The sequence below is a fragment of the Lampetra planeri genome, chromosome 4 (assembly GCF_965212315.1).
Source record: "Lampetra planeri chromosome 4, kcLamPlan1.2.h2, whole genome shotgun sequence".
Lineage (NCBI taxonomy): Eukaryota > Metazoa > Chordata > Hyperoartia > Petromyzontiformes > Petromyzontidae > Lampetra > Lampetra planeri.
In genome coordinates, this window is record NC_136110.1 from 18623478 (window position 1) to 18647177 (window position 23700).

The following is a 23700-nucleotide window of genomic DNA, read 5'->3' on the forward strand; positions in this document are numbered from 1 at the left end:
TTGCTTGCCGGACGAACTCACCGATGGGACTTTGTCCAGATGTTTCAAGGATTTGTGAGCTCCTCACACAATCCAGCCTGGTTAAACCCAGGATGGATCGTAGGAAGGCCAGCCAAAATGTTTCTAACCGGCAAAGATGTTCCATTAGGGGGGTCCACGCTTCGCAAGCGTAGAGAGAAGGAAGGGCACGAGAAGACCTGAAGCTTCGAGTGGAGCGACAGACCAGGTAGCTTCCACACAGCGTTACGCAACCGATGAAAAGATAATTCGGAGTGAGACCTCTGCTGTAAAACTGGAGCCGGTCATGAGTACACTGCCCAGGTATGGGAAACTCTCCACTCTCTCCACAACTGCCCCATCACCAATCTGTAGATTTGGGGGTGAAGTGTCTGATGATACAAAATACCCAGCCAGGTGCTTAGTTTTGGTGGGGCTGATGGTAAGGCCCCACCTCTTAGTGGCATCCTCCAAATTCAGCAACAGCGCCTCCAATGCCTCCTCTGAGTGAGCAGCAATTACCAGATCATCAGCATGCATAACATGGTTGACCAATAGGGAGGCATCCCTTGACTGCACCCGGGCATCGATCAGCCTCCCATTGTATCTGTACCAGATGGAAATTCCTCTGGTACAATCTTAATTTTAGAACTTTCCTCTGGTACAGCCATCCAAGGCTTCACGAACTACGTGGTCGTAATATGTTAAATAATGTGGCAGCCAGAGGGCATCCCTGTCGCACCCCAAGGTGAAAAGGGAATGGCTCCGACTCCTGGCCACGTAGTTTTACCCAGGCCATCAGGAAGGTCCTTAATGATCATGAGCAGAGAGTCAGGGACTCCGAAAGAACAAAGAACAACCCAGAGGCCAGGCCTACTGATGGCATCATAGGCCTTGACCAGTTCAATAAAGCAGAGATGTAGGTCTTGTTTGAATTCCCTACATCTCTGCTGTAGTGGACGGACAGAAAATATGGCATATGTGTAGGACTGCCCTTTCCTGAAACCACATTGGGGCTCTGCAAGCCTCTCCTCAGCGTGCCTGGGAAGAGATATGCCCCTGTAGTTGCTACAGTCTGTGCGGTCCCCTTATTAAAGAGGGGGACCACCAGGGCATCCTTCCAATCCTCTAAAAACCGTACAGTGGTCCAGATTGTTAGTATGTCATGTAGGGTAGTTTGTGCACAAACGCCACCATCCCTCAGCATTTCGCTTGGGCGATCCTCTCTTCCCAGTGCCACCACCATCAACATCACCATCAACATCAACACCGTCAATACCACCATCACCACCTCCATTCGCACACCCCGAGCCCTCAGTGAACACCTCCATATTTGTGAACTTTTTACCGCAGAGGGCAATATAGATATTCACAAGCGATGTTCACTGTTGGGGAAAATCATGAACGATTAATCGTCAAGTGGAAAAACGTCTCATGGTCAGGATGCGCAAGGCCGTCGCCGCTGCTGCTGCCTTCTGCTCTTGGTCGACGGCCCAAGCCTGCCCTAGTCCCCGACCCGGAACGAGGCCCTCGCCGCACCCACAGGCGCAGCCCCTCCAGCGACCCGAGGTGGCAAGACGAGTTCCGTACCTACAACCTCCCTGTTCATCACCTGCCTGTTACTCACCTGCCCACCCCCCACTCACCTGCCCACCTGCCAGTCACCTATCCGCACGCCACTCCCCTGCCCACCCGCTACTCACCTGCCCACCCGCCACTCACCTACCCACCCGCCACTCCCTGCGAGAGGCGTTGGCGGTGCTGCAGGATGCCACAGGGAGATGTTTACCCGAGGAAAGATGGCAGCGAGGCAGCAGACGGTGAGGACGATGAGCATCACGACTCCAGCCACAAAGGTGATGAAGTTAGCGGGCAACCTGTACCACACACACACGTGCACACACACACACGTGCACGCACACGCACGCAGACACACGCACAGACACACGCATGCACAGACATACGCACACACACACATCGTTGCATACACATGCACGGACGCATACACACACACAAGCATACACGCATGGATATACACACGCACGTATACATACACACGCACAGACACATGTATATGGCAGTGTAGCGGTCAGCGCGCTGCGCTATAAACCCGACGACCCGAGTTCGATTCCTGCTCACGGCCAACACCAGTGACGACTTTCTGAACCGGTCATGGGCCTCTCCTAGGTCGACTCAGCCTCAAACGAGTACATGGCATGGTGTTTATACATAGGTATTGGGGAAACAAAGGCGGACAGACGTGGTGCTAGTCACATAGTCACACGACCCGAGCGAGCGTGTGTGTGTGTGTCTGTGCATGTTGCGTGCATGGGGTTGACCCTGCTGGGGCTTCTGTGCCTCAAATATTGGAGGAAGCAGCCACCATCTGTGAGCGATATCAGTTGGGGCACAACGATGGCGAGATGTTAACTACCTCTCCAGGTATATAGGAGGTCGTTGGTTCGATCCCTACCCTTAAGCCTGCTGTATATTTGGAGTTTGTGTGTAGATTTTTCTCGCGGTTGTCCGGTTTTTCCTCCACATTTAGAATCAACATCACGCGTTTAGAGTATTTGACTACTGCTATAAATGTCCACGTGATAAGCCACTTCGTTGAGCTATCATTCGTGGCCAGCTACATAGCTTTGTGGGCCTTACCTGGTAAAATAAAAAAAATAGTCGCAGTAAAGGGTGAAATTGCTGATAACTGGCACCAGTGGTGCCAAGATCAGCCTCTGTGGAGGAGGCTCATGAAGGATGCTGCTGCCACTGGGCAGTTGGAGGCAGTCACCCTCCAACAACAGCGGAAGGCAGAGGAGCGACGCTCACAACGAGTGGAGCGTCGGGCGACTAAAACACAGCAAGCTGGCACAGCAGGGCGCACAGGTGGTTCCTCTGCCAGCCATCTCAGTCAGTCAACCCATGGCAGCTGGGTCTGTCCTGTGACTTGCTGCCAGTGAGCCTTCCACATTTCACATGGCCTCAAAGTGCACCTAGCCTGGAACAAGCGCCGTGGTGATGTCACCGCCACTTAGTGGCAAATGGCGCGGGCTGTTGTTGATGTAAGTGCAGATGCGGGTGCATGTGTGTGTTCGTAAAGCCTGACCGTGTATGTGTGTTATATGAGAGTGAATGTGTATTCGCACGTGACAACGCATGTTTGTAGTGTGTGAGTTTACGCGTGTGTGTGTGATGCGTGTGTGATGCGTGTGTGATGAGTGTATGTGATGCGTGTGTGTGACACCTGTGTGTGACGCGTGTGTTGTATGACGCTTGTGTTCTGTGATGTGTGTTCTGTGATGTGTGTTGTGTGACGTGTGTTGTGTGACACGTGTTGTGTGACACGTGTTGTGTGACATGTGTTGTGACACGTGTTGTGCGACACCTGTTTTGTGTCACATGTGTGTTTCATGACGCGTGCGTTGCGTGACGCGAGCATTGTGTGACCCGTGTGTGTGATCTGTGTGTGTGATGCATGTGTGTGCGCGTGCTTTCTGTGAGCGGCAAAACAACCTCCTTCCTCCTCGTTGGTGCCAGACGGCAAGGCTGTGGTGAGCAGTGTCACTAAGCATCGATCTATTGTTAGAACCGCAGGCATATACAACCAGCGAATTGTGCCATTCCCCTCATGGCGTTTGTAGCCACCACAGCGGCCAAAGGGGGCTCTGGATGGGTGCGAGGGGCTGGTGAACCCCCCACCTTCAATTAATTACCACAAAACCACGAAAAAGAATATCCAGTTAAGCTTGTGCCGGAGGCCCCAGGGGGACAGGTGTCTTTGACATCTCCTGGCCAAACCCCATTTGGCGGAGCCAGGAGAATTCTTACCCTCGGGGTTCCTCCAGAAACAGCAAAAAGCCACTATGGGTGGCCACGTGGAATGTTTGAATGCTCACTGCAAAGGAGAGGCTGCCACTCCTCTGTTGGGAGCTGGACCGGTACCGCTTGGATCTCTGCGGTATTTAGAAGGTCCCGATGGACCGGCTCTGGCTCCTGCCACCATGAGGAGTGGACAGTCCTCTACTCAGGGCAGGAGACTGCCAAACAACAGGGAGTGGTTCTTCTTCTGCACAAAATAATGAAGGTGGCGTGGGAGCATGGCAGTGAGGTGTGGGAAGCTGTAAGCCCCAGGCTACTGTGGGCTTGCCTTCCCATCAACCAGAGGCGAGGAGTGGTGGTCGTGGTAACTCATGTCCCCACTGAAGATGAACATCAGTAGAGAGATGCAGGCAAGGCCAATGAGTCAGATGCCTTCGATGACCTCCTGTTACAAGTGCTAGCTAAAGTAGCCCTCGGGATAGAGTCATCGTGTTGGGTGACTTTAATGTCCGAGTTCATCATCATGCTGGCACCTGGTCTGGAGTGATTGGAAGGCATGGGCCAGATCAGCTCAATAACAACGGTAGGAGGCTGATAAACTTTTGTGCAGCCCACGGGTTTGTAGTTACCAACATGCTGTTCGGGCATCAGCGTGCATCCACACAACATCATGGAAGCACGCCGGTTCCATGCAAGAACACCTGCTGGACTATATAGTTACAGAACGGCCGACGCTGGCCCATTTCCTTGACACCAGGAACTACTGTGGAGCTGATTGGTCCACTGACCATCAGCTTGCCATGCGCCTGCCATTATTTCACTCCGGTGGTGGGTATACACCCAGGAACCCATCCAAACCCACAGTGGCCTGGTTTCAGCTAGCTGATGAAAATTGCAAACGAGAATTTCATCATCGCTTGTAGCTGTGGTTGGCATCATCCCCCACACCTCCTGATGCCGAGGGGAAATGGGCGAGGTTTAGGACTGTGGCTCATGCAGCTGCAATGGCTACTATGGGTACAAGGTTCAAACTTCTCCAGAGACCTTGGCTGACAGAGGAGGTGTTCAGGCTAGCTGAAAAAAGCGACAGGCCCACTCCCACCGTCTACAGCATCTCACATCAGAGAATGAAGAGGCTTACCGCAGCCTTCACTCAGAGATTCAGACAGCCGTGAGGCACTGCAATGATGGGTGGTGGTCGTGGGTTGCTGAGGAGATGGAGTCTGCCTCAGTGGTTCACAATCACAAATCACTCTTTAACTCATGGGCCTCATGAGCCTCAAAAAAGTAACTTGCAGCGCCACACCTATCACCATCATTATGAGAAAGAGAGGTGATCCAATCTTCAACCCTGAGCACCAGGTTTTCAGATTTGATGAGCATTTCTGTGAGGTCTTGGGGGTGGGCAAATCCCTCAGCCTGGAAAATATCATGGGGCAAAGTAGGGATGACCCTGCTGAGGCTGCGGTGCCTCAAAAATTGGACGAAATAGCACCCCCTGTTAGTGGTTGGCTGAGGTGCCATCTGTTGAGGAAGTACAGAAGCCGATCCACAGTCTGAGACCAGGAAAAGCACCAGGCACAGTTGATCTCGATCTTAAATTTGGAGCTTTCGTGACTGCAGGAATTACTCTTTGGTTCTTTCGGTAAAGTCACGTATAAAGATAAAATAATAAATTAAATAATAGCATACGACGTTTCGATTGCAACACAAGCAATCATCATCAGGTATAAATGAAATAGCAACAAAAATTTAACCAGAAAACTATAGACAGACATATAAGCAGACAAATATCACCAAGATACATAGAGAGAGAGTAACACAGGCACAGAGAGGGAGATCGAGTCTGTGGCGAGGCCTTAAATAGACAGAGGGGGATGGGGCGGAGAGAGGGAGGGGTTAGAGAAAAAATTAACATGTCAATGAGTATGGCGACGCGTGGTCAATTACGCAAGCTTGAACATTAGGAAAGAGGGATAAAGAACACACTAAATTAAATAACCTAGCAAAATATCGAAATGTTATGTAATACAACACAGAGAGTCGGTCAACACACAATTAACGCATAGCCTGGTCGATTACGTATTTCAAAAATTGCTAAGTTAGAATTTAAGTGTGAAAATTCCAAAGAGAGACAAAACATAAAACAAGAGGAACGGAGACACACAGACAGAGCAGAACATAAGAACAACAAAAAACGAGTGGAGACAGAAAAAGTACACTAAATACACAGGCAGAGAGAGAAAACAAAAAACCCAGAGAGTTGTGGAGAGAGTGGAGAGTTTCCCATACATGGGCAGTGTGCTCATGACCAGCTCCGGTTTAACAGCAAAGGTCTCACTACGAATCAGTCGAGCGGCAATATCTTTTCATTGGTTGTGTAACGCTGTGTGGAAGCTACCTGGTCTGTCGCTCCGCACGAAGCTTCAGGTCTTCTCGGCCACGGTCATTCCCTCCCTTCTCTACGCTTGCGAAACGTGGACCCCCCCTAATGGAGCATCTCTGCTGGTTATAAACATTTAGGCTGGCCTGCCTACGATCCATCCTGGGTTTAACCAGGCTGGATTGTGTGAGGAGCTCACAAATCCTTGAAAGATCTGGGCAAATTCCCATCGGTGAGCTCCTCTGGCAGGCAAGGTTGCGTTGGCTGGGTCACGTAGCCCGCATGCCCAGCCACCGCATGCCCAAGCAGCTTTTGTTCGGCCGGATCGAGGGGGCTAAGCGGGCGCGGCACGGGCTAGAGAAGAGATGGAGTGATGTGGTTCAAGAAGATGTGGAGCTGAGTAAACTTGCCAATGGCTGGTACTAGCCGTGTCAAGATCAGCCTCTGTAGAGGAGGCTCGTGAAGGACACTACTGGGCAGTCGGAGGCAGTCGCCCTCCAACAACGCGGAGGAGCAATGCTCACAACAAGTGGAGCGCCGGGCGGCTAAAACACAGAAAGTTGGCACAGTAGGGGGCCTAGGCAGTGTATCAGCCAGTCGTCTCAGTCAGTCGACCCATGGCACCTGGGTTTGCCCCGTGAACTCCTGCCAGTGGGCATTCGACACTTCACGTGGCCTTACATTGCACATAGCCTGGCACAAGCGCTGTGGTGACATCACCGCCACTTAGTGGCGAATGGCGGTTGTTGTCATTGTGTGAGCATGCGTGTGACATGCGTGTGTGTGCTGCGTGTGTTCTGTGAGCACGAGTGTATTTGTGTTATACGAGAGCGTATGTGTTGCACGAGTGAATGGGCGCATGAGCATACGTGTGATGCGTGCGTGTGATGCGTGTGTGTGATGCGTGCGTGTGATGCATGCATGCGTGTGATGCATGTGATGCATGCGTGCGTGTGATGTGTGGGGAGATCCCACAGAGGAGCGGGATCTGGGGGATCAGAGGGACGCGCGGCGCTCACAGCAGCAGCAGCAGGGGCACATCAAAGTGGCTGGACACAACAAAAAAACAACAAAAACCAAACCCAGAACAAAAACAAATGGCAGCAACACGGCACGGGGATGCGGTGGGGGGCCGAGGACGGGGTGGGGGGGGGACGCTGTGGGGGGGGGGAGACGCGGTGGGGGGCGGGGGATGCGGTGGGAGGCGATTTCACTGGGGTTTGTCTGTAAAATGTAAAATACACATCCAGTAAACTACGAGTCATGGGCACTCCGGTCTCCCAGCGACTCGGCGAACGGCCGTCGAACAATTAACCCTTGGTTAGCACCTCATCGTCGTTCCATCATCGTTTGCGTCTGAGCGTCATGAGCAGCGTTATCAGCAGCGTCACCATCAGCGTCATCAGCAGCGTCATGAGCAGTCACCAGCAGCGTCACCAGCAGCGTCATCAGCAGCTTCATCAGCAGTGTCATCAGCAGCGTCACCAGCAGCGTCACCAGCAGCTTCATCAGCAGCATCATGAGCAGGGTCACCAGCAGCGTCACCAGCAGCTCCATCAGCAGCTCCATCAGTAGCGTCATCAGCAGCGTCACCAGCAGTTTCATCAGCGTCATCATCATCAGCGTCATCAGCAGCGTCACCAGCAGCGCCACCAGCAGCTTCATCAGCAGCGTCACCAGCAGCGTCACCAGCAGCGTCACCATCAGCGTCATCAGCAGCGTCATCAGCAGCGTCACCAGCAGCGTCATCAGCAGCGTCACCAGCAGCATCACCTGCAGCGTCATCAGCAGCTTCATCAGCAGCGTCATCAGCAGCATCATCAGCAGCTTCATCAGCAGCGTCATCAGCAGCGTCATCAGCAGCTCCATCAGCAGCGTCACCAGCAGCTTCATCAGCAGCGTCATCAGCAGCTTCATCAGCAGCGTCATCAGCAGCTCCATCAGCAGCGTCACCAGCAGCATCACCTGCAGCATCAGCAGCAGCTTCATCAGCAGCTTCATCAGCGTCATCATCAGCAGCGTCATCAGCAGCGTCACCAGCAGCGTCACCAGCAGCTCCATCAGCAGCGTCACCAGCAGCATCACCTGCAGCATCAGCAGCAGCTTCATCAGCAGCGTCATCAGCAGCGTCACCAGCAGCGTCATCAGCAGCTTCATCAGCAGCTCCATCAGCAACGTCACCAGCAGCGTCACCAGCAGCTCCATCAGCAGCTTCATCAGCAGTGTCACCATCAGCGTGATCATCATCATCTGCGTTATCATCGTCGTCATCGTGGTACCCGTGTGGTGCGTGGTGTGGGCAGCGCGCACCGTGGGTCAAGGCAGAGCTCGACGATGAAGGAGAAGAGCAGCACGACGCACGAGCAGCTGATGGCGGCGCCGCTTTGCTTCTCCTTCTCGACAGAGAAGCGCGTCTCGAGCGCGGGGTCCACGAAGCGCATCGACACGCGGTTTGTGTACTTGCCCTTCAGCCTGGACAGCCACGCGCAAAAAGCAGAAGGCGCCCGCGGCGTGGCGTTAATGGACCGTCGGGGGGGCGAGCGCCGTCAGCGAGCGCGGCGCCTCCGACGGCCGGCGCGGCACACGAGGGGGTGGGCGATGGACGGCACCGTGCCCGGCCGCCTGTCTGCCCGATGGCGCCGTTTACTACCCAGCGTACCGAGAATTAATTTGAAGCCGAGTCGACCTAGGGGAGGCCCGGGACAGGTTCGGATAATCACCATCATTTGCGTTGTGGCCCGCGAGCCGGAATCGAACTCGGGTCACCGACGTCCGACGTTCCGCTCCGCACGCCCCCCCCCCGCCCCCCCCTTCGGGAGCTGCGCGAGCCGGCTCCTGGCGCGACGGCGACTCCGTTTCGTCCGAGAATCGCTACAGGGCAGCGAATTACAGACGTCGTGGCGGTGATCCCGTGGGGCGGTGGGTGGGGGCTGCCCTAATTGGATGAACCCTCGTTTATCGGCTTGCCCGGTAACGAAGCGCTCGGCAACGCGACGGGCAGGCTGCGCCCGCGGTGCGTCGCACTCGCCGCCGCTCGCAACGGGGCGGTCGACGCCCGGTAGCCGCCCGGCGATGGTCGACGTGGCGTTGTCCAACTACTTGGCACGCGCCGCCGCCTCGCGTGCAACTTCACAACACACACCGTGTACACACACACCGTGTATATATACACACACACACCTTGTATACACAAACACCGTGTACACACACCCTGGACACATACACACATCGTGTACACACACACACATTGTGTACACACACCGTGCGCGCACACACACACACCGTGTACACACACCCTGGACACACACACACATCGTGTACACACACACATTGTGTACACACACACACTGTATACACACACACATTGTGTACACACACACACACCATGCGCACACACACTCAAAATGTTAGTGTGTGTACATGGCTAGGTGTCTGGCCGACTCGTGACGGCGTTGAGATCCAGGACTCGTCATGCTTCAACGGATCGACTGGGCCTCGCAATAGGAATGTGGAGTTTCCGCCACTGCATCATGCACGATGACGTGTTTGGCGACCATGGACATGCGCGGCTGTTGAGTCGCGGCTTGTGCTGTGCATGCGCGTGTTTCCGTGCCTGTGTGTGTACGTGTGATTCTGTTCGGGCGTGTGTGCATGCTTGTTTATGTGTGTGCGTGCATATTTATGTGTGTGTGTGTGCGTGTTTATGTGTGTGCGTGTTTATGTGTGTGCGTGTGTACGTGGGTGTTTATGTCTGTGCGTGTTTCTGTGTGTTCATGTGTGCACGTGTTTATGTGCGTGTGTGATTATGTGCGTGTGTGATTATGTGCGTGCGTGTTTCTGTGCGTGCGTATGTGCGTGCGTATTTATGTCCATGCGTATGTGCGTGCGTGTGTGCGTATTTATGTGCGTGTTTGTGTGCTTATGTGCGTGCGTGTTTCTGTGCATGTGTGCATGCGTGTGTGCGTTGTTATCTCCCTCTGGAGAGACGGTGGCCTTGCGATTCACCTTGCTGTTTCTGCCGAAACCTTGGGGCCAATTCCTCAGACTCGGCAACTTTCACTGCCCGTTTGTTTTTCATGTGACGGTATAATAATACATCATAACACATGCAGTATTTATATTGCATTATAATAATATGATAAAGCGATAACGCCAAATGGCCTAGCCGCGATCTCCATGCAAAGAGCCACAAGACATGCCGCCCGTCTTGGCTCGTTCACGTCTGTAATTACGTCTGCGACCGTTCACGCTCCGGCGCTCGCTGCAGGAACGGGCGGCGCATGCCGAGCGTTGTTCGTGCGGAGCTCTCGACTGGGCGGCATGGCCACAGCGTAGAGCAGTGGTTCTTCTTAACCTGGGGTGCATCACGCAGTGACTTCCCTGGGGTTGCGAGATGCCCTTTCAGGGGGGTTTACGAGACACGGTCAGAGGTTTTTGGAAGGTAAATCATCGGAAACACGAATTAAGCATGGGCCACGTAAGTACAACTACATTGTTTCATCGAACACTATTTATTTACTAACACTATACATCTTTTTACGATTGAGAACCATAAACGGAAGAGGAGGAACAGCGGCACGACACAAACTTTCTCTCTCCCTGTGCTGAAGCCCTCTCGTCGTGGCCACCAGCGGCTGCAGACCTCCACATTGGCATCTCGCTCCTGAACCACATGGCTGCTGCCGCCATCACCACGCGTGAATGGAATGGAGTTCAGATTCACAGCTGTGGGCTTGTTGTGAGAGTCGAATTCACGTATTCTTCTCTGTCCCAGTGGATTCCTCTTTGCCAACGTGAGTTGAGTTTTCACGCGACGTTGTCGGAGGGGACTCGTCGGAGCGTGTGCCCTGCGAGCGTTTTATTCGTCCCGTGTGCCTCTACGCCAGCGGTTCTTCACCTTTACTGCAGCCTTTGCAACCGGCTCAGACTGCAGTGGGTTCACTGTGCGGTCCCCAGTTTGTGTTGCATGGCCACAATCGCCTTTCTTCGATGTGGCTCTACGAGTCTCGGAGCGTCTCTTTGTAACCTGGAGGTCTCTACGCATCTCCCCCTGTGTGTCTCTATGGGTTTACTGTACGGTCTACAGTTTGCATCGCGTGGAATCGATAGGGGAATGGGGGGGGGATGTGGGTTTGTGCGTGCCGGTGGGGGGTGGGGTGGGTGGGTGAGTACCAGGGGGTGTGTGGGGGGTGTGGGTGGAGGGTGGGGGCGCGTGGGGGGTGTGGGTGGAGGTGCGTGGGGGGTACCGCCGTGACTCACGCTCGCGCCGTCTCGCGCTCGATCAGCGCCTCGTTGAGGAGCCGGTTGAGCTCCTGCTCGTTCTGCTGCGCGTCGATCACCCTCACCGCCAGGTCGCGCAGGCGTAGCCTCCGCCGCGGGTTGGGGAAGGAGGGGTTCACCACCTGTGGGGGCGGACACCGCAGCGCCGGCTCTCACCTGGGGGGCCGCTTCCGCCTCGCGGAACAACCCACATCCCGGGCACGGCTCGGTGGCCCAAACCACAACTTGGGCGCGCGGTGGACGCGCGCGCACGCACCCGACGACAGCAACAGCCGCCGTTCGCCACGAAGTGGCGGTGATGGCGCTCGTGCCAGGCTAGGTGCACTTTGAGGCCACGTGAAGTGTCGAAGGCTCATTGCTGACAGGAGGTCACGGAACAGACCCAGCAGGTGACATGGGTCGACTGACTGAGATGGCTGGCAGAGGAACCACCTGTGCTCCCTGCTGTGCCAGCTTGCTGTGTTTTAGCCGCCCGACGCTCCGCTCGTTGTTGTGAGCGTCGCTCCTCTGCCCTTCGCTGTTGTTGGAGGGCGACTGCCTCCAACTGCCCAGTGGCAGCAGTGTCCTTCACGAGCCTCCTTCACACCGCTGGTACCAGTCATCATCAAGTCCACTCGGCTCCATATCCTGCTGTACCGCATCAGCCCACCTCTTCTCTAGCCCATGTCGTGCCCATTGACACACGCAGACACGCAGACACGCAGACACGCACAAATGCACACATGCACACACGCACAAATGCACACATGCACACACGCAGAACAGACCGTTGGGGGCAAGTGCTGTTAGCGAGCACCTATGAGGGTCCGCATGGCAAAGGAGGGGGTGGGTGGCCAGCGCTATGCCCGGCCGCTTTTGTCTCCCTCGTGGCGATGTTTATCTACCTCAGCAGGTAATCATTTGAGGCCAAGCCGACTTAGGGGAGGACCAGAACCAGTTAAGATAATTGTCACCGGTGTTGGCCGTGAGCAGGATTCGAACTCGGGTCACTGGGATCGTAGCACAGTGCGCTAACCGCTATGCCACACACACATGCACACGTAGAACACACCCACACACACGCGCGCACTCATGCGTGCGTGTGCCCACGGCCTCACCCGCGAGTCGAGTTCGTCCCTCTCGGGCGTGAGGTTGGCCTGCAGCGCGCCACTCCACTCTGTGGTGTTGATGAGCTTGGGGGAAGTGTCGTCGCACGACGTCAGCGACAGCTTCTGAAACACAGTGACCTATCAGTGGCCTATCAGTGGCCCCTCAACACAGTGGCCTATCAACACTGCCCGACACACTGGTACCTGACCGCCCATCCATAAATTATGAAACTAAACATTTGTTAAAATTTTACCAGGTAAGGCCCACTTAGCTGCGCTGCCCTTTTCAGAAGCGACCTGGCTATCACAGATGATAGCTCAACGAAGTGGCTTATCACGTGGAAATGTACATCAGCAAAATACTCTAAATGCATGACGTTGATTCTAATGTGGAGGGAAACACCAGAGGACCTGGAGAAAAATCCAGTTCAACACGTAGGCTTTCGTGACCAATATTATTCATGATAAAGGGTTTTGGGTTAGATCGCGTTATTTATAAATGTGTCGCAACCCTCCACCACCCGACACTGCCAATCAATAAAAAAAATCTGTCACGTTGACAAAAGACAAATAGTTCACTACTTTAGTCCACCGGTGTGTTGAAGAGTGAATACACAACATTTACAATTTTTGAGTACGACGTTTCGGGCAATTTGCCAGAATAGTGAAGCCCTCCACCTGCTCCCGGTCTTAAATAGAGCAGCAGGGTGACATCATTAAATCCACGTGACCACAGGGGAAAGAGACATGCAAACTCCAAATATACAGACATCAGGATTGGGATCAAACCCACGACCTCCCGTATGCCAGGTGAGGTAGTTAACATTTCGCCACTGCGGCACTCCATCACCTGACTGCCCGTGCCGACCTTCACAGGTGCTGCACATGAACAGAACGTTCACTAACAGTCTGTTAAGGCCATACAGGCGATCTTTGTCTTTGTAACCGTGCAACGAACTCCGCGATCCGAGTTCGATTTACGCTCACGATCAAGAGCAGCGACGATTGTCTGAACCGGCGCCGGGCCTCCCCTAGTACCCGGTGCGATGTGCAAAAATCGCCACCGGCGTGACAACGGTGGCCGGGCCCGGTGCTGGCCACCCACCCATCCACCCCCTCGTGTGCCGCGGGGGGCTTCACAGGCGCTGCTGCTACTCGCGAGTGGCACGGCGCGGTGGAAGCTACGCGGGGGACCTCTGTCTTTGGTGTGGCACGTACGACGCCGTTGATGCCGTTGCGGGGCGGCGGGCTGGGCGGCACCACGAGGTAGGTGACGATGCCCTTCTCGCGGAGGTACTCGTTCCTCGCTCCGCCGTCGCCCGGCTCCACCTCGAACTCGCCCTTCAGGCACTCGAACGTCACCTGGGAGATGTGCACGCGCCTGCATGCACACGCGCACACGCGCACAACGATGCACGGCAAGTCCTCGTTATGACGCGGCTCTCCTGACCCTAACCCTTACCCTAAATGCCATCGTGACCCTGACCCCAACCCTGACCCCAAGAGTCTGACCCCGGGATGCCGCCGGCCTCCATCTTGTTGGCCAGCGTCACGTCCGTGGACCAGACGTCGAACTGCCACTTCTTCTGGCCAAGGACGCCGCCCAGCACGGCGCCCGTGTGGATGCCCACACGCATGTTCACGTCCGTCTTGGTTTTCTCGCGCACGTAGCTGCAACACGCGCGCACACACACGCCTATGTTATACCGGTACACACACACACTCGTACATGTGTACACACACACACGTGTATAGAGAAGGCCCAGGATCCGTTGAGATATCCGTTACCGACGTTGGCCGCGAGTGATCCTGACCCTGACGCCTGCCGTATATTTGGAGTTTGCGTGTCCCTCTCTCTCCCCGTGGAGATGTTCACTACCTTGCCTGGCATACAGGAGGTCGTGGGTTCGATGCAGACCCTGGTGCCTGCCGTATATTTGGAATTTGCGTGTCTCTCACCTAGTGGTCGCGTGGATCTTTCTCCGGGCGCTCCAGTTTTTCCCTCAACATTTAGAATAAACATCGCGCATTCAGTGTATTTGGCTGCTATACATTTCTATGTGATAAGTCACTTCGTTTGGCTATCGTGTGTGATAGCCAGGTCGCTTTTGTAAAAGAGCTATATATAGTTGCAGTGGGCCTTATAATTTAGAGGCGTTTGCCAATAATACTTTCCCCAACAGTCTGTTCCAGGCTACATGGGAGACCTTTGTCTGTGTGTGTGCGTGGCCGCCACCAGTGACGATGATCTGAACCGGTGGTGGGCCTCTCCTAGATCGACTCAGCCTCAAATTAGTACTTGGTGCGGTGTGTCAACATCGTCACTGGGGAGACAAAGGCGGCCGGGCGTGGTCCTGGCCACCCACCCCCTCGTGTGCCGTTCCGGCCTTCATAGGTGCTACTCGCTAACAGCACTTGCCCCGACAGTCTGTTAAGGGGCTACACGGGGCGTCTTTGTCTTTGTGCTCACGAGATGGCGTTGACCATGGCGAGCCCCATGTAGATGCAGCAGGCCGCGTGGTCCTCGCGGAACTCGGGGACCCCGCAGATGCAGTAGTAGCAGTCGCCCAGGATCTTGATGCGCAGCTGTGAGTACGTCTACCTCGCGCACACGCACAAAGACAAAGATCCCCCGTGTAGCCTTCGTGGACTGTTGGGGCGAGTGCTGCTCGGGAGTAGCACCGATGAGGGCCGGCACGGCACACGATGAGGTGGGGGGGCCAGCACCACGCCCGGCTGCCTTTGTCTCCCAAGTGGAGATGTTTACGCACCGCACCGAGTATTCATTTGAGGCTGAGTCGACCTAGGGGAGGCCCAGGACCGGTTCAGATAATCATCATTGGTGTTGGCCGTGAGCGGGAACCGAACTCGGTTCGTCGGGTTTGTAGCACAGCGCACTAACTGCTACACTACCACTCCCAGAAAAGGCACACACACACCCTCATACACACTGAAACACACACACACACACACTGAACACACACACTGAACACACACACTGACACACCAACAACCGCCATTCGCCGCCACTAAGTGGCGGTGACGTCACCATGACGCTTGTGCCAGGCTATGTGCACCTTGAGGGCACGTGAAGTGTCGAACGCCCGCTGGCAGGAGGTCACGGGGCAGACCCAGGTGCCACGGGTTGACTGACTGAGATGACTAGCCGATGCATCACCTGTGCCTCCTCCTGTGCCAACTTGCTGTGTTTTAGCCACCCGGCGCTCCACTCGTTGTTATGAGCGTCGCTCCTCCGCCCTCCGTTGTTGTTGGAGGGCGACTGCCTCCAACTGGCCAGTAGCGTCCTTCACGAGCCTCCTCCACCGAGGCCTATCTTGACACAGCTGGTACCAATCATCGGCAAGTCCACTCAGCTCCACGTCCTCCTGTACCACATCACTCCATCTCTTCTCTAGCCCGTGCCACGCCCGTTTAGCCCCTCGATCCGGCCGAACAAAAGCTGTTTAGGCATGCGGTGACTTGGCACACTGACACACACGTGCACGCTCACTATGAAAGTTGGCACGGTGCACGAGGGGGTGGTGTGGCCAGCACCACGCCCACCTGTCTGTCTCCAGTGCCGATGTTGACACACGGCACCAGGTACTTGTGGTGTGGGCCATGGGGAGGCGCAGGGGCAATTCAAACATTCGCCACTGATGTTGAACGTACACATACATGCATACGCAGAGACACAGACATTGCTGGCGAATACCAAAAGCGGTCCTGGGCCTCCCCTAGATCGACTCAACCTGAAGCAATGGGGAGACAAAGGTGGCCAGGCACGATGGCGTACCGCAATCGGGGAGGGAGGATATCTTTGTTTGCGTTTGTGCGAGATTCTCCTTCTGTGCGTGTCTACGTATTCCTGTCCGGCACGTCCACTTGCGTGTGCCCGCGTATGCTGTTTAAACATATTTGCGTGCGAGTATAGATGTACGTGTGTGTGACCGTATATAAACGTCCACGCGCGCGTGTGTGTACAAGCACCATTAATCCGCTACACTTGCCCATGTGTCTGCTCTGCAAAGAGCCTTCAAGTGGGCCCCCGTACGCAAGGCGCCGAGTAAATATTATGATAACAGCGGAGGAGGGAGCGCCGCGCGGCACGATTGTGTTCTCGGCGGTCCGGGCAAAACCAACCCGAGCCGCCCTGTTAATGTTTCACCACCGCAGCCCCTGTCGCGTCCGCCGGCACTGGGCGCGGCGTTGTTGCATCGCAGGCAACAGAGCAGTCACCTCCTCCGTGTGGCCCGTCCAGACGCGGAGCGACCGCCACGAGACGACATCGCGGTGGTTGATGAGCCAGGATGATTGCGTCAGGGGTAGTGGGGTGATGAATCATCGCTGTGATGATGCCTCCTTTTATGAAGATCTTTGTATGAGTCAGATGGTCTCTGTGGGAATCTATGGGTCTCTATTTGAGCCTATGGGTCTCTATGTGACTCTATGCGTCTCTGTGTGAGTCTATGGGTCTCTGTGTGAGTCTATGCATCTCTGTGTGAGTCTATGGGTCTCTGTGTGAGTCTATGGGTCTCTGTGTGTCTATGGGTCTCTATGCCAGTCTATGGGTCTCTGTGTGAGTCTATGGGTCTCTTTGTGAGTCTATGGGTCTCTGTGTGAGTCTATTGGTCTCTATGTGTGTCTATGAGTCTCGGCGTGTCTATATACATCTCTATTGTTCTTCTTTATGTGGCTGATCTAGATGTGGAGCCACAGCTGTGTGATGTTAAATCGCCGTGCTTGATGAGCCAAGGTGATTGCTGTGATGACGACGATGACGATGCCACCCCGTCAGTGTTTGTGAATAGGCCATTCAGTCCACGCTGCGTGCTCCACGGTTCTGTTCTGGGTGGGAGTGTGTATGATTATATTGATATGTATGCTATACACTACCGTGGGGAGCGGTAGTGTAGCGGTTAGCGCTACGCTGCGCTATGAACCGGTCCTGGTCCTCGCCTAGGTCGACTCAGCCTCAAATGAGTACCTGGTGCGATGTGGAAACATCACCACTGGGGTGACAAAGGCGGCCGGGCGTGGTGCTGGCCACCCGCCTCCTTGTGTACCGTTCCGGCCTTCATTGGTGCTCGCTAACATCACTTGCCCCAACAGTCTGTTAAGGCTACACGGGGGATATTTGTTTTGTATGTACGACGTTTAATTTCTTTTGCACCGTATATAGCCGACCATGCTCGCCGGAGGTGCAGGGGAAGGGTGGTGACCATAGCCTCCCCGCACACTGCCCGGTCAGAGTTTTTAACTTCCCATTGGTGCATCATCAAAGTTGCAATGGCTTGGGGAGGCCTGCATTCAGCAGTGAACAGATCACGGCTGCAGATGATATTGATTTCCATGGGGGCTGTTTGGGCCGTGCGGGCCATGTGGGCCATAGGGCGCCGTTTGGGCCGTGTGGGCGGTGGGGGATGTTTGGGCCATGTGGGCCGTGTGGGCCGTGTGGGCCATAGGGGGCCATGTGTGCTGTGTGGGCTGTGGGGACCGTGGGGGTGGTGTGGGACGTGTGGGTCCATGGGGGCCGTGTGGGTTGTGGGAGCCGTGGGGGCCGTGGGGGCCGCGGGTGGCCGTGTCGGCCGTGGGGGCCGTGGAGGCCATGTAAGGTCATGTCGTCCGTGCGGTCCGTCAGAGCCGTGCGGTCCGTGCGGTCCGTGCGGGCCGCGGGTGGCCGTGTGGGCCGTGGGATGAGGCGCTCACCGCGGCCAGCTTGTCGAACCTCGCGAAGAGCTCGTTGAGCAGCTTGACGAGCTCGTGCGCGCTGCACGCCGACGACAGCTGCGTGAAGCCCACGATGTCCGCAAACAGGATGCTGCGCACGCACGCGGAAGCAACAACAACAACTCGCATATACACTGCGCCCATGGAGCAACCGGCATGGTGAAGTACGGTCGAACAAAAAAAAATCCGCCGTGGCCGACAGGGCGTCGAGAGGCCTCCGTCGATTGGTTGGCCGAGAGCGGGGAAGAGGCAGCCTGCATCGCCGTCTCTGAACGTAAACAAAATACCTTGTAGAGCCTAATTTGCATACGCTTTGCATCGTCCCCACACCACCCCGGATGACTCGCGAAGTCAACGCGTTCCTCAACAACACCGGTGCGGGGATTTTTGTTACAAACGGAGGCCGCGCTTGTGGGCGACGGCCGATTTTCAGAGCTCATAAATAATCAAATTAAGTCTCAAAATGCGTGCTGATGATGTTCTGACGTCCTGTCCTGCTCAATCAAGTGGGGTTTGACCGTGGTTGACTTTCCGCAAAATGGTACTCGTTTCTCTTTTGTCACGCCTGCAGAGATGATGGGCCACGTTGTGCTCATGACCTCCCGAGTCCCGTGGCAGCACGTGGACCGCTCACAGCGTGACATTTGAGGCGTTGCTTACGTGTGACGTTAATAATTTACTGCGCTCCGTCAGTTTATCCACTGCCGGGTGAAGGCCTCGACCACACCGTATCGGCCATGCAGGATCCTCCTGAAAATGAGCCACCACATTCTCTCCGCGGTGCTCGTTTCAGTGACCATATTTGCTGCAGCCGCGGGCGTTTGCGACGCGGGTTCGGGTTTTTTTCTGGGTCGTACCGCGCGCCGTGCACACACGACGTCCGACGTTTCGCTCCGACGTGCCAGTCAAGCACGGCTAGACGACCACCCCCCCCAAGCCCCACCTCCACGGCGGACACAAGGACGGGGCCCTCGACGGCTCCCCGAGTGAATCCCACAGAGGAGCGGAACGTCGGGACGCCAGCAGCTGCCACGCGGGAGCCCGGCGCGGCGCGAGCGAGCGGGCGGTGAAACAGGCGGCACTGGCGGGCAGAGCGCGGCCCTCGGTACAGCACCGGACGGCCCCCCTACCCCACACTCCCTACCCCCCTCTCCACCACCCTCCACCGGCCCCTCGCGGTCGCCCGAGCAGCAGAGCGGTCAACTGGCGAAGGTGGTCGGGTCAAATGCGCGTGCGGTAAATTGAGCCCGGCAAACGACGGGCCCACGGTGCCCTCCGGCAAGCTTCGCGGAGAGAGACCGGAGACGGCCGAGGGGATAGCGCCGCTCGAGAGGAGTTGCTGGTTCGATTCCATGCCCCTGCGTGGCCCTACGCAGCACGGTAAACGGGTACAACCCCAGATAATCGATCGGCAGGTCGTGTGCGGTGGTGTACGAACCGTATGTTGAACTTCTTTCGCGTCGCACGTAGCCAGGTGCGGGGGGGAAGGACAACTGAAGACAAAAAAGCAGTCGGGTAAGGCGTCGGTACTCCCGCTGCATCTCGTCAGCGTGGTCGAGTAGGCCAAAGTATCCCGAGGGCTCTCTCTCTCTCACCCTGGTGAAGGCCCTTTCGGCGGCGGCGCAGCGAGCGATTGCAGGGCTGCGCCTTTAACCTTTCCATCATTCGTGAGACAGCGTCAGTCAGTCCAGTCAGTGGTGCCCGGAGCGAGTGTGCAGGCAGTGCAACTATAAACTGAACAATTTTTTTTTCATCTTGTCACGTAAGAACCACTGAGCTGTGGAGCGACCTGGTGTGCAGCTCAAAGTGGCTTATCATCATGTGGAAATTTATAGCAGCAGCAAATATTCTCAACGCGTGACGTTGATTCTAAATGTGCAGGGAAAAACCGGAGGAGCTGGGGAAAAAATCCACACGACCACGGGGAGAGAGACACGCAAACTCCAAATATACAGCAGGCATCAGGGTCGGGATAGAACAAACGACTTCCTGTATACCAGGCGATGGAGTTAACATCTCGCCAACACTGGAGCACCATGAGCTGAAGGGGGCCCAGGCGATGAGCTGCAAAGAAGGGGGGGGGGGGGTTTGTACCGGAGATCCCGTTTCATTCTTGGCTCCAAGGGGTCCATGCCAACCACACTGCGCCGCCGCATCTCGCGTTTCAAACTCACGGCGTCTTCCAGCATCGGTGGGGGGGAAGGGGGGGGCACTGCCTAACCCCCCCAATCTGCAGCCCCGGTTTGTCAGTGATGGAAATTCCACGTTCCTCGAATGGGGTGAAGGGGTGAAAATCTCTCCACAGGATAGACGTTGTTGAGATCCCTCAAAGTGTTGCTCGTTCTATCACCGCTGGAGGGAGGATGGCGCGAGTCGACCCTCCAGGCCGGGATTTTATTTTTTATAGTTTGCATTCCTATCGTGTTTGTGTACTGTTTGTTCTTGTAACGTTCTGACCCCGTGCCCCACCTGGACATCTGTTGAAAGGAGATTTAAAGCTCATCGGATTCCTCCTCCAGTCTAAATACATGTTCTGTTAACAAAATATTCTTTGCGTTATCAGGCATATCCTTAAACCGGACCGGGCCAAATGAAGAACGAAATTGGAGGCAACGACTTGCGGCTTTTTTTCTTCTGTGCGGTCGCCGGCCGGCGCGGTGACAACGGGGCCGCGGGCGCATCAACGCGCGGCACCCACGAGGACTCGCCTGCATCATACGGCCCCGCAGCCCTCTTGAAACCGAAGTCACGAGGCTCACCGGGGGAGGGGGGGGGGGCTAACGGGACGCAGCGTCGATAAGCCACAGTTAAATGGTCCACCGATCAACAAAATAACCATTAGGCCGTGGGTGGCTACTCTCACTCTTTCTCTCTCTCGGCGATGTTGCCACGCGAGTGCAAACAGGGCAATCACCTCCCAACGAAACTATCGTGTCTCCGCAGCGACGTCGATGGACGTTGGTTCCACCGTTGTCGTTGTGGTCGTCGTTTGACGAGCGGCGCATCGTTGCGATGATCTGAGCCATGCCCCAACGGGTCCGTCGGCTCGTTGCATGCGGGCAGGCCTCCGTCCAGCAGCGCATGGACAAGGCGACGGTTTTTAAGAATCAAGATTGACCGCGGGGGATCCGAAACCAGAACAAAACTCAACAGTGCCGACTCGGGCACTTCAAAAACGGCCGTCATGAATGCCCGAATCCCGGGTCACGTTCCAGGAACCTCATCGGGTCGGCGGCCGAATGCCCGGCAAAGGTGGGAAAAGGTGGGAAAGGTGCGTCCCGGTGGCATGACAAGCCAATGAAGACGACACTGACACGGGCGCCACAGGGCCATCCCTGCCCTCGGTTTACTCGATTTGCCTCTGCTCCCCGTCCTGCACCTCAGCTGCCCAGCGAGGTTTTTTATAAAATATTTGCTGACGACTGGCAGAACAATGGGGACACTTCAAATGTTTGCCGTGAACAGGATGCATCGGTACGGCCCATTACCATAACGGAGGAGGCTGTGCGTGTGCGTGCGCGCGTGCGCGTTCGTGTGGGGGAGCTGTAGTGGAGCTGTTAGCGGATCGCGCTACCAACCCGGTGAAACCGAGTTCGATTTCTGCTCACGGCGAACACCAGTGACAATTATCTGAACCGGCCCTGGGCCTCACCGAGGTCTACTCATCCTCAAATGAGTATCTGCTACGGCAATGCATGGTGCTGGCTACCGACCCCCTCGTGTGCTGTGCTAGCATTCATAGATGCTCACGAAGAGCACTTGCCATAACCTCCTCTTAAGGCTATACCGGGGATCTTTGTTTTTGAATCTGATTGCCCTTCGGGAGTGCCCTACAGCTCGTCACTAGAACGTGGAATTTCCACCACTGGCCACGGAGATGAGCCGCTCGTTGGTTGAGCGCCCCGTTTGAACCGGCTGCGGCAACTCGGGTGTGTACCCACGTGGTCCCAATTATATTCAGCTTACGCAGTTTGAACTTGGCTATCGTTTCGGGCCGGTGCCCAGACTCGACGGCTTTCACTTCTCCGGGCTCGGCCTGGATTCCTGGCGTCGGCAACCCTGCCGAGCATCGCGATCACAAACGCCGTAGCCGTTGGCAGATGTTTTGACTCGGCACTTTAGTTCAAAATTCAACTTTAGACACTCGGTTCCGTCCTCACACTTCGCTCCTGACCTTCCACACTATGGGTTTGGGTCGGACAGACATCTGCTCGACCTTGCGCGGGAACTCTCAAGCGACCTCATACGATCGTGGGAACGCCAAATTTGACCGACCCCGAGATGCCCGTCACCCCGAGTTCAGCGCAGCCCGTACCTCACCAGGCTCGGAGCAAAACAACTGGGCGGGTGATCCGCACGGTTGGCTACGTACGGTGCAAAAGAAGTTCAACATGCATACAGAACAACTGGAGTGCACGCCTGACTCTGCCCTGATGAGACACTGAATTTCAAGGCCGGCTCAAAGTTATTGAACCAATGCTGCTGAAATTACGCACCCCCAGAAAGAAGGCTGTGTGGCTGACGGGATGTATAAAAACGCACTCAGATAAATATTCTTCACATTGAGGCAGGGATACGGGACGGAGGCGGCGTTGTCGCCTGCCCAGTTTTTTCTTTCTTTCTCGAGCCGACCTGAGCTGGCCGCTGTGCACGCAGCCCGGTGAGGTACCGACTGCGCCGCGCCGTTTGGATGAAAGCAAAAACGATGTGAGCGATCGTGGTGGTGAGTGACAGTGGTGGCGGGCGACCGTGGTGGCGGGCGACCGTGGTGGCGGGCGACCGTGGTGGTGAGTGACAGTGGTGGTGGGCGACCGTGGTGGTGGGTGACCGTGGTGGTGGGTGACCATGGTAGCGGGCAATCGTGGTGACGGGTTACCGAGGTGGGGAGGCCCCCGCCAGGGACGCGCCCTCCTCCATGGGGATCAGGGAGGGTTTGGCGAGGTCGTGCTCACCGTGCCCGCAGCCCCACTGGAACCTGACGCACTGGTCTGTCTGCGTGTCTTCGCGTCTCCCCGCACATCTCTGCGTGTCTCCGCGTGTCTGCATTCATTTGGATGTGCGTTTGTACGCCCACCAGTGAACGAGTGTGCGTGTGTGGGTGTGTGTGTATGTATGTACGTGCACGCGGTGACGAATATATCTGAATCGGTCCTGGGCCACCACTGGGGAGACAAAATCGCCTGGCAAGGGGTGCTGGCCTGGCCATCCTTCATAGCTGCTCGCTAACAGCACTCGCCTCAACAATCTGTTAGATGGCTATGCGGCGTATTTTGGTCTGTGTTCATATGTGTGCATGTTCATGTGTTGTGTGTGTGTGTGCGCGTGGGTGCGTGCTCAGTGATGATTGCACGTTGGTGTGTATGTATGTGTGTTGTGCGTCTTTGTCCTTTATACGGGCATGTG

General features: G+C 55.7%; 1 protein-coding gene across 4 annotated transcripts in view; it reads right to left on the bottom strand.

Annotated features, from left to right (window-relative positions):
• Positions 1–23700, bottom strand: part of ADCY3 (adenylate cyclase 3) — an 89804-nt gene that overhangs the window by 11329 nt on the left and 54775 nt on the right. For 3 of the 4 annotated variants that reach the window (XM_078593405.1, XM_078593403.1, XM_078593402.1), the window contains exons 6-13: positions 18277–18388; positions 15038–15165; positions 14080–14238; positions 13786–13948; positions 12577–12690; positions 11459–11601; positions 8510–8671; positions 1787–1874 (exon numbers count right to left, since the gene is read on the bottom strand). In XM_078593405.1, coding sequence (XP_078449531.1) covers positions 1787–1874; positions 8510–8671; positions 11459–11601; positions 12577–12690; positions 13786–13948; positions 14080–14238; positions 15038–15165; positions 18277–18388 — 1069 coding nt within the window. The remainder of the gene's footprint in view (positions 1–1786; positions 1875–8509; positions 8672–11458; positions 11602–12576; positions 12691–13785; positions 13949–14079; positions 14239–15037; positions 15166–18276; positions 18389–23700) is intronic. The other variant, XM_078593404.1, reaches the window with a different exon arrangement.